This window comes from Poecilia reticulata, chromosome 5 (genome assembly GCF_904066995.2).
Source record: "Poecilia reticulata chromosome 5, P_reticulata-male-v2, whole genome shotgun sequence".
NCBI lineage: Eukaryota > Metazoa > Chordata > Actinopteri > Cyprinodontiformes > Poeciliidae > Poecilia > Poecilia reticulata.
Window position 1 is genome coordinate 2,145,646 of NC_088834.1, and position 13,292 is coordinate 2,158,937.

At 38.7% G+C, this 13,292-nt stretch overlaps 1 protein-coding gene across 10 annotated transcripts in view; it reads right to left on the minus strand.

Annotated features, from left to right (window-relative positions):
* Positions 1-5,069: 5,069 nt before the first annotated feature.
* Positions 5,070-13,292, minus strand: part of grip2b (glutamate receptor interacting protein 2b) — a 201,657-nt gene continuing 193,434 nt past the window's right edge. For all 10 annotated transcript variants that reach the window (XM_081606782.1, XM_008408298.3, XM_017304900.2 and 7 more), the window contains exons 21-25: positions 12,786-12,900; positions 11,938-12,148; positions 11,625-11,833; positions 11,215-11,361; positions 5,070-10,007 (exon numbers count right to left, since the gene is read on the minus strand). In XM_081606782.1, coding sequence (XP_081462908.1) covers positions 9,849-10,007; positions 11,215-11,361; positions 11,625-11,833; positions 11,938-12,148; positions 12,786-12,900 — 841 coding nt within the window. In that variant the 3' untranslated portion in view covers positions 5,070-9,848. The remainder of the gene's footprint in view (positions 10,008-11,214; positions 11,362-11,624; positions 11,834-11,937; positions 12,149-12,785; positions 12,901-13,292) is intronic.

A 13,292-nucleotide genomic window follows, 5' to 3' on the forward strand; every position in this document is an offset into this window, starting at 1 on the left:
TGGAGATGAAATATCCCGTGAATAAGACTGACACTGTCATAAACATGACATAATATGTCATGAACATGAATAAACCTTCATGAATATTTATGACTGTTGCCATGAAGCGTCATTCGGTAAATTATGACACTTTTAATACAACGTTGACATTATTCAAAATGTCTTTTATGACAACTTGACATTAACCAAGAAATCATCACTGTTTAAACTTTATCTTTAATAACAAAGTTACCTAATTTTTAAAGTGCAATCAGTAATACTTTTATGACACATTTATATATTATACCGAATGACGCTTTATGACAACAGTCATAAATATTCATAAAGGCTTATTCATGTTCATGACAGGTGTTATGTCATGTTTATGACAGTGTCAGTCTTATTCACTCCCTTCAAATAAAGTTTTACCAAAGGATCTTCTATGACGCTCCTTTGTGCACCTGTCACTGAAACGCCTCTGCAGCTTTTTGATGCGTGGGGTGGTGAACATGATGGACATGACTGTTGGACGTTGGGTCCAACAGTCATGTTCTGTGTGCCGGAGTCCTTCTGCTTCCTGCCACCTGAACCGGGTCAGGGCGGCAAATTAGCACAGAGCTAATAAGTTATCTCTGCCTCAGACAAAATCCTGAGAGCTAAAACGTGTTATGACTTTTCTTTTCTGAGATATGACTCGAGGTTTAAAGATATTTGAAGTTAAGTTTATTACACATTAAATGAAGATAGTGAAGTAAGCTCCATTCATCTTGCAGAAATGAACCTTTTATTTATTTAACAGCTTAGCCTTTCTTGTTCCATCCAAGTTTTTTACAGTAAATAATGTCATGGGAATTGTTTTGAGAAGTTGGCTAAGGAAGTCATTTTCTTCTCACCTTATAAATCCTGACTTTATCCATAATTACAGGCTTCCTGTCGGCTGTAGTCTGGCAACCTTTAAAATCTAATAAACCCAGCCTGTGATGGGGCAACAAGTTTAAACCAAGAATATTCCAGTTAATTCTGAAACGGAGCAAATGTCAGCGGGAAAAACAAGCCATCCTGGGCTCTAACATGAAACAGCATCGGTTCTGAATAGCTCTGGTTGATGGGATATTTTGACCCAAACATCGGTTCCCAGCCGGGGGAGGATGAGACATGCCTGTAAATAACAGAGCATGGACACTTCACATGACTAATTTTCCCAGACTGTAATTTTCCCTCAACAGCAACAGCAACACGCTGCAAAAATACAAAATCTTACCAAGTGTTTCTGTCTAGTTTGTAGTGCAAAGAGAGAGAAAACTAACTTAACTTTTCTGTAAGATATAGGATCTTGTTTTCAGTCAGTAATTCCTTAGTAGTAATGAAAAAAATCCTTGTTCCATTGGCAGATTATTTTAATTACAAGACATTTTCCCATGTTATCTGCCAATGGAACAAGTACTTTTTTATAATTATTAGGAAATTATTGACTTAAATGTCTTGCTAAGATATTTGCACTAGAAACTGGACCAAAAAACACTGAAGATTTTGTGTTTTTGCAGTGCATGACAGTTTTATTCTGACAATCAGCTGAGTATTTCCATGAAGGCGTTTAAGAAATTATCAAAAATATAAAAATCATCGTTTTTCTCACCAACAAATCTATTTTACCTCCAATTCATAGATTTTATGTCTTCATTGTCTGGTCGGTCCGTGACTCCCTGACCAAAACCGGCTCCTTGTTGTTGTTGTTGAATGTGAAACGCTTTCATTGGCTGCCAGGTCCAGGAATAGATTCGTCTCCTGAGAATCTCTCTCTGTTTTTATTCTACTTCAAAAGAGACTTTTGGCAAACACACAAAGCAAAATAATGTTTGTGTCGTGTTTTTTTTATTTCTAGAGTAATGTTTTGAGTTATTTCAGTCTCTTCCATGACAGTCAAAAATAGAAAGACGCAGGAAGTAATGTGATAACAATGTGCAGAAAATCCAATGCAGCTTATAGTGTGTGTGTGAATCTATTTTATTGAAGAAAAAAGCCAGTTTACAATTTTTTATTTCCAGTATTTTCAGGGTCCTTTTTTATATTAAAATCTAAAATCTGGTTAGTATTGGTTTGTCAGATTGATCAAGCATTTTAATTTGTAGCAGGAGCCTTTTCTTCCTTGTAATAGCTCTGATTTATGTAAACATGGAGACATGAATAATGTCTCAGTTTTCTTTACTAAAGAATCAGAGAATGTCGAAGAAAGCCACCCAACATGGAGATCTACTGTAGAAGAGTTTTATCCCAGAATTTACCAGCTTTTCAAAGTTAAACAAATGGAATATTAGCTCATTAAAATACTGAACTGGGCTCATAATGTTCTGGTGTTTAATGGACAGGACTGCATATAAAACAGCTGCTTCAGCTTTGATAGCAAAGCTTCATTTTTCAGTAGCTTCCACTGAGTTCCTTCTAAGTTATCCAGCTTCTTTATGGTCTTGTAAAATCTTTCAGACAACTATTATTGGGGAAATGAACCCATCCATCCATCCATTTTCGTACACCCTTGTCCCTTAGTGGGTCGGGAGGGTTGCTGGTGCCTCTCCAGCTAACGTTCTGGGCGAGAGGCGGGGTACACCCTGGACAGGTCACCAGTCTGTCGCAGGGCAACACAGAGACACACAACCATGCACACACACACTCACACCTAGGGGCAATTTGGAGAAGCCAATTAACCTGACAGTCATGTTTTTGGACTGTGGGAGGAAACCGGAGTACCTGGAGAAAACCCACCATGCACAGGGAGAACATGGAGACTACATGCAGAAAGACCGGGGCCAGGAATCGAACCCAGAACCTTCTTGCTGCAAGGCAACAGCTCTACCAACTACGCCACTGTGCAGCCCGGGAAATGAACCAGGGTCTCGAATTTCTTGTATTTCTCCAAACTCTCTTATTCTGTGGAATCCAAACTTTTTAAGTAGATTTATTTTCAACATTTTTCAGCTTGAAAATCATGTATAATACTGTCAAGTTAAAACAGCAAATGGTGCATTTGTGGGTGCATTTGCTATCTCCACCCAAATGGCACAAGCATCTGAGAGAATCAAGCGCACCCATCTGTCTCACTCAGGCCTTCAGAAGCCTATAAGGTAACTTGACACACCTGTGCTCTGAATGATCTCTTCAGACTAAGAGCCTCAGCCTCAAGCTTCCACAGAGACACCACTGGTAGGACCTGGACATTTAATCTGCATTCAGAAGACCTAATCTGCCTTGTTGATGAAATGGGTTTATGTATTTGGAATGTAGTTTATTTGTTTGTTTATGCACTGAAAACTTAAAAGTAAATTAACATTTCCTGGAAAACTAGTTAATTAGTTCATTGTGATCTGTAATTGACTTTGTTTCATCTGGTTTTCAAACTGTTCTGTGACTTCGGTAACTATCTTGACTACTCCATGTAAAGTCATGGTGGTTTTTCACTGTCAGTTGGAAGAATCCAAAGACAAAAAGAAAAGATGAATAAAAGATGTCACTGAGATGAGTGGTTCCTGCGTTTCTTTGATGGGAGCAAGCCTTTTTCAAGTTTGGGCAGAAGCTGAGGTGGTTTAAAGAGAGCAAAAAACTTGACAAATACTTCCAGCTTTGTGTTCTCTCATCTGTGAGTTAAATGATTTTTCTAAGCTGTTCTGAAGAGAAGTGACCATATCAAAGTTTCTCTGTCTTCTGGTTGGTAGGAAACGGCTTCAGTCTTGCAGGCAGTGCCATAGTTTATTTTGAAGCTAAAGAAAAAGTATTGCATATTCATTTTGTCCTGATTGTACATTCATTCATCCATATGCAGCCATGTGACCTCGGTTCTGAAGCACATTCGGTACCACGGGCTTTTTTTGTATAATTGCATGTGTTTGATGTGTTGTGTGTATGTCTGACTGGTTATGCAACTGTTTGCCCTTGGGATAATTGAGTCAACTGAGGCAGAATGTGCAGTACTACACACACACACACACAGAATCTAGCACGTGTTGAGAAACGATGAGGTGTGTACAACATTTGTGTGTATGCAGGAACCCAATTTAACTTGTACACATGTGCATGTTGGGATCCTGCTGAAGCACTAAATGCATGTTTGGACATTTTAATCAGTTCTTTGTTTCATTTCATCTGTTTCATTTCATCTGTTAAATTGGTTTTAGGACCAGGATGGGAATTAGCACATTGGGTAAATACATTTAGTAATTTTTGGAGACATATCTCCAAACGACATCATCTTTATCTTCAACCTGTCAGGAGATGCTTTGTGTCTCCCTTTATAGACGGGTGGTCATGTTTTGGTTTGTGGAGTACGATCAGGTAGATCAATGTTCATTTAGTACAGAAGGACCAAAAGGTGTCATGGAAACATCCTCCACACTGTTACACCATCACCTCCACCCTGAACCTGCCATGGTTCGGCAGTATTGGTCATTGTAGCAGAAAACATCTTTCCAATCTGCTCATTTTACAGAGTCTGTGTGAACTTTAACCTCAGACTCCTGTGATGATCCCAGTCGATCCTCTCTACCTGGACCAAAAGTACCCAGTTAGGAAGTAACTAATTACATTTACTCAAGTAACTAAGTATTTTTAATACGCTTTACTTTTTACTTGAGTAAAAATATGTTGCAGTGCTGTTCTTGCTTGAGTATAATTTTGTAAACCCAGTGTGTTCTTCACCTGTGGCAATTTGCTTCAAAATCTGATGTGTTGTGCATTCAGAAATGGTATTCTAAATAACTTGGATCTGATGACGGCTATTTGCATTATCATCAACAAACGTCATACAAACTGTCACTGATTATTTTCTCCTTTTAAACCATCGTCTCTAATCCATGTCAACCTGATCCAGTTCCTAAAACACTCGGAGCAGCCAGTCTGGACCAGCTGGCTAAGAAACAGAGACCATTAGCAGGGTTAAGAATCAGAAACACACATACACACACACGTATTCTTGTATATAGACTTCACGGGGTCTGAAAGTAGAATGGTGAATTGCGGGGCCCACCTTTTCTAGACGTCCTAGATCTATGAAAAAAATCAGGCAAGTCCCAAAAAAACACACATACACACACACGCACACACACTCATAAAAGTAGACATTTTATTTTTCTTGCTTTTAATTGTTTTTCTTCTCAAAAAGAAGTATAGCAGTACACTCTTGGTTTCATAGAAAATGAGCAAAATGAAAAAATAAAAATGACCAAAAACAAAGTTATACATTTTGTTTTTCATCTTTTTTTTTCTTCAGAATTTTCTTTTCATGTTTTTGAAGAGTAATATTATAGAAAAATAGTATTTTACATAGAACTTTACATAATTAAAAACAAAATAACACAATATCAATAGTACCATTAACGGCCCAATCCAGAATCGTATTGATTGTCAGGTAAACATGTCAGAACATTACAAGCAGAAAACTGCAATTTAAAATTTCTTTTAGAATTCAATTTAAAAAATAATAAAAATAATTGATCCAGAATGTCATCATGGGAAAGATGGTAACCTAGATTGTAAACGACATAACACAGTTAAAACTGCCTGGAATTACAGATATTTGTGTTTTTATTGCAGTGTTTGCTGCAGACTGGATTTATGAATATTTTGCTGGTTTCTAAAATATATTTCCATCCAGTCAATTTGGTGATCTTCTAGTTGAGCTGAAAAACAGCCACAGAACAGCTGACTGGGTGTTATGATACCAAAATTATTTTTAGATTCTGGCAAGCAATGAACAGCTATTAGATGACCTCAAAACGAAGGACAATTGAAGCTTTGCTACAGGAATAGCAGTTAGCAAGAGCAAATGCTTTCCAAAAGACATTACAGAGCCGAGTGATTCCAGGGTTTGAACTAATTTATTCTAATGGCAAAAACAGATTATTTAAGTGCTTAATTTTCCAAACCTTCTCAAACAGAAGGAATTTTAAACCCCCAATATTGGCATTTGTTAGCAAAACAATGATTAGTAACAACCCAGATTTCACACATCCACTCATGAAGTTTAATTAGCCCCCCATATCTATCTGTTTTGTTCAGATTTACTGAACTTTGCCCAACCTCACACTGTTAATGTGGTAAACTTTCTGGAAAACACTCACTATCACCAGACAGGCAGGTTGTTACGCACTTGACCAAAAGCCATGTGAGCAACAGACAAACAGCTTCAGGGAAGCTGGCATAATGAAAGGAGGAGCTGATAAAAGAACCAGTAAATCTACAGATAAAATGATTACATGGAAAATCTGTTAGCCACAATCTGGCTCCCATCAGTGGCCAAGGAAGGAGGAGGAGGAGGCTACATCCATTTTAGATTTCATGCTGAGAAAAGCCATAAAAATACAAAATACTGCATTAGAAAGGCACAGGAAAGCTGAGATGAACACCCTAGTGCAGCTTATGACATCATAAATGTCAGGTTATATAAGAACTTATCCACTGGGTTCAGAAGGAAATGACAACTACCTGGAACAGAAAGGTACAGATTTTATTTATTGTCACAAGGACAGTTAAAACTGAATTTCCCCAAAGACATGGTAAATTTAAGCTAATTATTATAAACTAACAACTTTATTTTTGAACTTTAATACTCAAGAATCAACTCTAAAAGTGGAAATAAACATGATGACAGAAAAAAAGCCGTTAACTTGATTTTTGACATGAAACCCACGGTTCTGGATTGGGCTTTAAACTAACCCAGAAATGCAAATGGAGCATGAATGATCACACACACATACACTACTTACATACATACTTGTATATGTATATTTATATATATTTAAAGAACTACCAAACCCTTTTGGAGGCTTTACTTGCATTCCCATATTTCACCTTATTTTACAGGTTTTTTTTTATTTCCACCTTTTAAAGATCCTTTTTTGGCCACTTCACATTATAAAATGCACTCAGACATGTTTGTTCAGTTGTCCATGAAAATACAGAGTATGAAATTCACCAGTGTGCTTTTAATTGTGGAGAGTTGGCAGACATTTGTCTTATGTGCGTTGAGTTTCTGCTGTTTTGAATCTGATGCGAGTTTCAGAGCAGAAAGTGAATTTCTCTGAAAAACATCACAGCTAAGCAGTAAGATGAACAACATCAATTTCTGTGATGACCACTCTGTAAAAAAGAGAAATTATAAAACTGGAAACACACCACACCTCTACATTTACTCAGAAAAAACATGACTTCTGCAGCACACACACTCCACCTTTCTTACACACGTGGTTTTACTCCAGGGGAGCAGCTGGAGCCGTGCTGTGTTGCATAACAGCATGAGGAAAGAGTGAGACAGACAGACAGCCAAAAGGAACAGAGGATGTAATTGTTCCTGTCAAACATGTCCAGCTCTTTGCTGGACAAAGCCTATTCTGTTTTCTCAAACTCACAAATGTTCTGGTATTCATCTTTCATGTGTCTTTCTCACATCCTGATGTCGCTTACTAATAAAGTCTTCATCCCCGTACAGACTGCTTCTTTTTTTGGGTTTGTGAAACTTAGATGGTTCAGTATCGGCCAAAAACAGCCTGAGAATTTACAAAAGAAGGTTTCAAATAATTATTGCATGTATTAAGGGGAAAAAACTATCTTCTTTACTAAACAATAAATGACCTGTAATTAAAGTGAAGGACCCAGACAAACATCTAAAGTTGTGCAGGCTTCATGTGCATCAGTTAAGGTCAGACATCCTCATTACATCTGGTGTAAAACTAACAACATTTCAGAAAAGTTCAGTTGGACGTAGTCGTTGTTCTCTGATTGATGGGGCTTCTGTGCTTCTTCAGTAGCAGGAGAACCTGTCATTACTGGAACCATGAATGACAATCATTAATGTTCTCTAAAGTCCTGGAGGGGAAATGTCTGGCTCTCAGTGTGACCTTAGACTGAGGCTCACTGGGGTTAAGCAACGATCCATCTGAGATGATGAACCTTAAACAGGCTGCTCATGCTGGGAAGGCTGAGTTAAAACAATGATGCAAAGAAGAGCCAGTAAAAAAATCATCCATAGGAATTTAAGACTCTTTGCTATTTGTCTCAAACTATTAATGACAGCTCTTGCTGCCAATGTTGGCAAAAATCTGGTTTATTACTTCTTCACAAAGAGCCAAGTTGGTTTGGTAGTTTTTTCCCATAATAAATAAAATCATCATTTGAAAACAGTTTTTTCTTGGTTCTTACAATCTGACAGGCGTTAAATAATCTGTCACAGCATTGCAGCTGCATGCACAGCTGTGCAAAACACTACATTAGTCATGGGAAATTTCACAGACAGCCAATAACATAAAAACTGGGAGTTTTTAAAACATATTTCAGCATTAACTTGATCTGAACAGTGAAAACAAATGTCCATCTAATGGAAGCAAACAGCTAAGAATGAGGTTTTCTTATTTCCTCTTTTGGCTTTGAATCTGGTTTAAATAACATTTTTAAGCTTTAAAGAATCCCCATTTTACAAAATGTTAGCACCTGTTTCTTCATATCTATATCTTCTAATATGTACAAATCATTTTCCATTTCTCACATTCTTGCAAATCACTGTGAATCCATTTGTGGCAGGAAGCTGACAAAATAATTTTTGAGCATCTCTGCTTGACAAAACATCAAGGTAAGACGAGCCAAACGCAGCTCAGCATTTATTAAGAGTTTGATTCGTGTAATATCACTAAAGATTTATTTAGAAGGTTATAAATTATGTTTTAAATTAATGCTGTTTTTTAATTAAAAACCTAAAAACATGAGTTTAAAAAGCGTTCCTAGTGGCTGATGTTTCTCTGCAGAGGTTGTGACTCAGAGCTGGAAATCCAACAGAGTCCAGCTGGACTAACATAAAACACAATGACATTTATTTCACTGCAATTTTGAGATGACATTTTAGATATGTAGAGAAAATATGTAGTTTTTTCTGACTTAAACTCAAAAATCTCTGACCTTTTGGTTAAGAAATGGTGGATTTTACAGGGTTTCGATGGTTTTTGGCCACTAAATGGCCAATTTCTCAGCATTAGGCATGAAAATGGAGAGAGGGCCACAATATTATAAAAATGTTCTTAAGTGTTCATATGTTGATACTGACATGTTTTTTCTTTGACATCTGTCCATTTGCAGTACTGAGAAAATTTAAAATAACTTATTAAAGAGCAATCATTTTTGTTTCTTTAACAGTTATGAAAAAATGGCAGTAGTAATGTCATTATTGTTCTAATTTGAAGAATTTCAGATTTTTATTGATTTGTTTAGCGAGTCATTTAATGCAATGGAATAAAATTGAAAAGTCTGTCCATAAAAGAGCTAAAAGAAGCTTTTATTGGCTGTTCCTCAGCCAAAGGAGGGAAACTGTGTTTAAGCACATTATGAACGTCTCACATGACGACAGCTGGATGATAACATCTGTTATCTTCTATGTTCAGTCTTAAAACAAAATATCACGTTTTGTTTTCCTTCTCCAAATTATATAAAATCTAGAACATGACCCATGCATTTTTGTAAAAACAGAAAAAAGCACCACCTGACCCATTTAGTTGATTTTCATTCACTTGTAAACAACAAAATAAAAAGAATAAGAATTTCTGGAATTTACACTTTTTAATGAAATTTTGGTGTGGTGATTTTTTCATACTGTAGTCACATTTTTATTTTATATTTTTATATTTTTGTATAAAGAATATACTGTATAACAGCAGTACAACTCTGTAAATGGAATGTGTGCATGCAGGGCTTTTTGTTTGTACTTCAGTGTTTTCAGTCTCTGTATATTCAGATTTATTGCTAGCCTGTGTTTATTCCCAGGCCAGTCACAGCAAATATGTTCACAATTTATGACTTGTAGTGTTAATTGAAAAGAGAATGTTTGTTTGCATCATTGGTTACAGACTGAGGGGATGGTCTAACGTGTTGTTGTTGTCTTCTGGCATGTCGCCGGCCAGCGGGTTCCTGCTGATGACCAGCTCCAGTCTGTCTCCAGCCTCGGTGATGAGCGGCACCGCCAAGCAGCAATCAAAGTCTCTCGTTCTGACATGGTTGACCTGGAAGAAACAAATCCAGAGACAGCGGTTTCCCCCGTCAGCTACGATCTCATTTTAACTTTGCAGTCTTGTTTCTCCAATAAAAGCATCCAAACTAATAGCAATGTGACAGAATTGTGACCTGCAACTTGCTGAGAAGTTGCTTTTTTTGACAGCTTGAAAACTAAGTGATCTTCAGTATTCAGGTATTTGAAACTACTTTAATTAAATTCTAGATCCCTCTATACTTGTCAATTATTCACTACAAACATTAACCAAAACTCTTCTTCTAAATTAGCTCGATACTTTTGTAAACTAAAAACTGAAATATTACGCCATGTTGCATTGCACATAATTAAACTGATGCTACAAACTGACGCTAAGTGTTTGTAAACTGCCAGGGGATGGATGAGTACCGTATTTTCTGCACTATAAGGCGGACCGGATTATAAGGCGCATAGAATTAGACGCTTCAGTTTGGGTTGCCGATTTGTTCCATACTCTATTATTACACATCTACATTTGTAAAGAATTGGTCCCCGAGTACTTTATATAGTAGGCTGCCCCAGTCGTCGTTTCACTCATGGTGTTGGTGTTGTGATATTGTGCCCAACTGCTTTCTGGGTAACGCAGACCAACCGACACGCTGCCGCCGCAGTCTCTGTCTCTCTTCCCCCCTCGGCTTTAAATGTATAGGGGCTGGTCCGTTGGCAACCCTAGTCGAAGCACCCGGATGAATATCTAAAGCCACTTTGTTGACATAAAGAATGTCAACAAAACAGCCCTACTCGGGTCGGCGAGGAGAGCCTTCCTCGACTGGACCGGGGCGTGGGCGGACGATGGTCACCCTTCTCCGTTCGTGCACAGCATGTTGGTGGAGAACGTGGTGCTACATGACCTGCAGACGACCTGATTAACAGGTCAGCAGGTAGATAGGTCAGTCAAACTTTATTAACAAACCAGCGTTCTTGACGACTATCCCAGCATGCACCGCGCGCTTCTTCTTCTACGGGCGAAAATGAAGTCGGCGGCTGCTTACCGTAGTTGCTAGACCTGTTGTGGTTCAATATTGGTCCATATATAAAGCGCACCAGGTTATAAGGCCCACTGTCGGCTTTTGAGGAAATTGAGGGTTTTTAGGTGCGCCTTATAGTGCAGAAAATACGGTAATTATATAACTTCCTATACTCTCCAGCACTTTTATTAAACTGTTTTTCTCTTTTCATACCTGCAGGATCCTGTCGAAGGGCTTCAGTCCGGCTCTGTCGGCTGGCCCATCGGGCCTGATCATGTTGACATAAACTCCTTTCTCCAGGAAGCCGTCGGACACGCTAAACCCAAAGTCATCGCTCTCCGGGTCCTTTATCACCGTCACCTGGTCAAGGAGAACACAAGCCTGTCACATGTTTTATTTGTCTGATTTTCTGCATAAAATCTGAACAACATTCAGTTACCTGAGCTTAGACTTCACTGCCACATACTGTCACATTCTCATGTCGGAGAATATTACTTTTTTTCTTTTACTTATGATACCCAGTTGTATTCTCTTTCTTGACTAAGATTGCTATCAGTTAAACATGTGAGTTAAGCTGCATTACTTTTAAAAATGCAGAAACTGGTTTGAAGTTTTGATCTCACTTTGTGCAGCTCCAGAGGCGTTGGGGACAAAATTCCCTGCATTTCCTCTTTGATCCGACGAGACTCCCACGTTCTCTCTGACACTCTTAATGAAGCCTTGAGCTTCGGATCGTGGTGCAGGAGGGGGGACTGGTTCTCCTGGTGGATGTGGGCTCCATGGTGCAGGTGGGCCTCGTGGTTGAAATGGGCCTCATCATGCAAGTGGGAGTCTGAATGACATAAAATAAGATGGTTTAGAGAACAAAAGGTTTGCAAACCGTTTGCTTACACATGTTACAGATTAACAGCAGACGGGTTCTTAGTCTTGTCCCACCTTGGTGGATGTGGGCCTCATCATGCAGAAGGACGTCCTCATGTAAATGGACCCCCTGGTGCAGGTGTGCGTTCTGGTGAAGCAGGTTTGCCTGTAGAAGGAGGGAGTTTCTTCGCAGTGGACTCATCCTGTGGCTCAGGATGGGCTCAGCCGGAGGTTTGTTGGCACCTTCTACTCCCAGACTGATGGATGTACCTGTCATGATGGAAGCCTGCACAAACAAATGTATGAATTCATACACGCAAATTCATATTTTATTAATACATTTGATATCGGGGCTGCACAGTGGCGCAGTTGGTAGAGCTGTTGCCTTGCAGCAAGAAGGTTCTGGGTTTGATTCCCGGCCCTGGTCTTTCTGCATGGAGTCTCCATGTTCTCCCTGTGCATGCGTGGGTTTTCTCCGGGTACTCCGGTTTCCTCCCACAGTCCAAAAACATGACTGTCAGGTTAATTTGCCTCTCCAAATCCTCCCTAGGTGTGTGTGTGCATGGTTGTGTGTCCTGTGTGTCTCTGTGTTGCCCTGCGACAGACTGGCGACCTGTCCAGGGTGACCCCGCCTCTCGCCCGGAACGTTAGCTGGAGAGGAACCAGCAACCCTCCCGACCCCACTGAGGGACAAGGGTGTAAGAAAATGGATGGATTTCATATCTTTGATATTAAAAAAACAAGCTACCTTCCTGCCAGCTCCTAAAAATTCAAAAAATTTTCTCATCTGCTTAATTTTGTGCATCTAAGCTACTTATTGACGAGTTAAAATCAAATTACATGTTGGTGGATTTTTCAAGATTTTATAAAGTCTTTGTAGCTGTTCACCAAGTTGTGAGATCTATCCAAGGATGCCAACAAACCTCGATCTCTCTGAGAAGTTCAGACTGACCACAAGTCTCCAGGTCTTCCAGAGCCTGACACCAAAAACTGTCATCCGGATCCAGCAGGATCCCATCTGGTGGTTGGCCAATAAATCTGACAAAAAGAAAAACAAGAATGAATTCATTCCATCAATCAGTCCAACATGTTCATAAATAAATACATTCCAGTCAATAAAGCACAAACCATAGTCAGAATAGAGATGCAGTGGTGGTAGACTGTATTCACTGTTATGAATTGTCTTTGTTTGAAACATTGTTTACTTATTTATTGCTTAAACCACTTTATTCTGTGATGCTTATGTTTGAACAAACAGCAGCTGTGTGCTGCATCTTTGATGTAAGAGAATAAGGTTAAAATCAGTTTGATGACTTTCAAACGGTCTGCATTACATGCAATAATGATAAAACATAATTTCAGGCCTGCAGAAGGTGCAGGCCTGAAATTATTTTTTATAAAATAGATATGACAGAAACATGCTGCTTCCT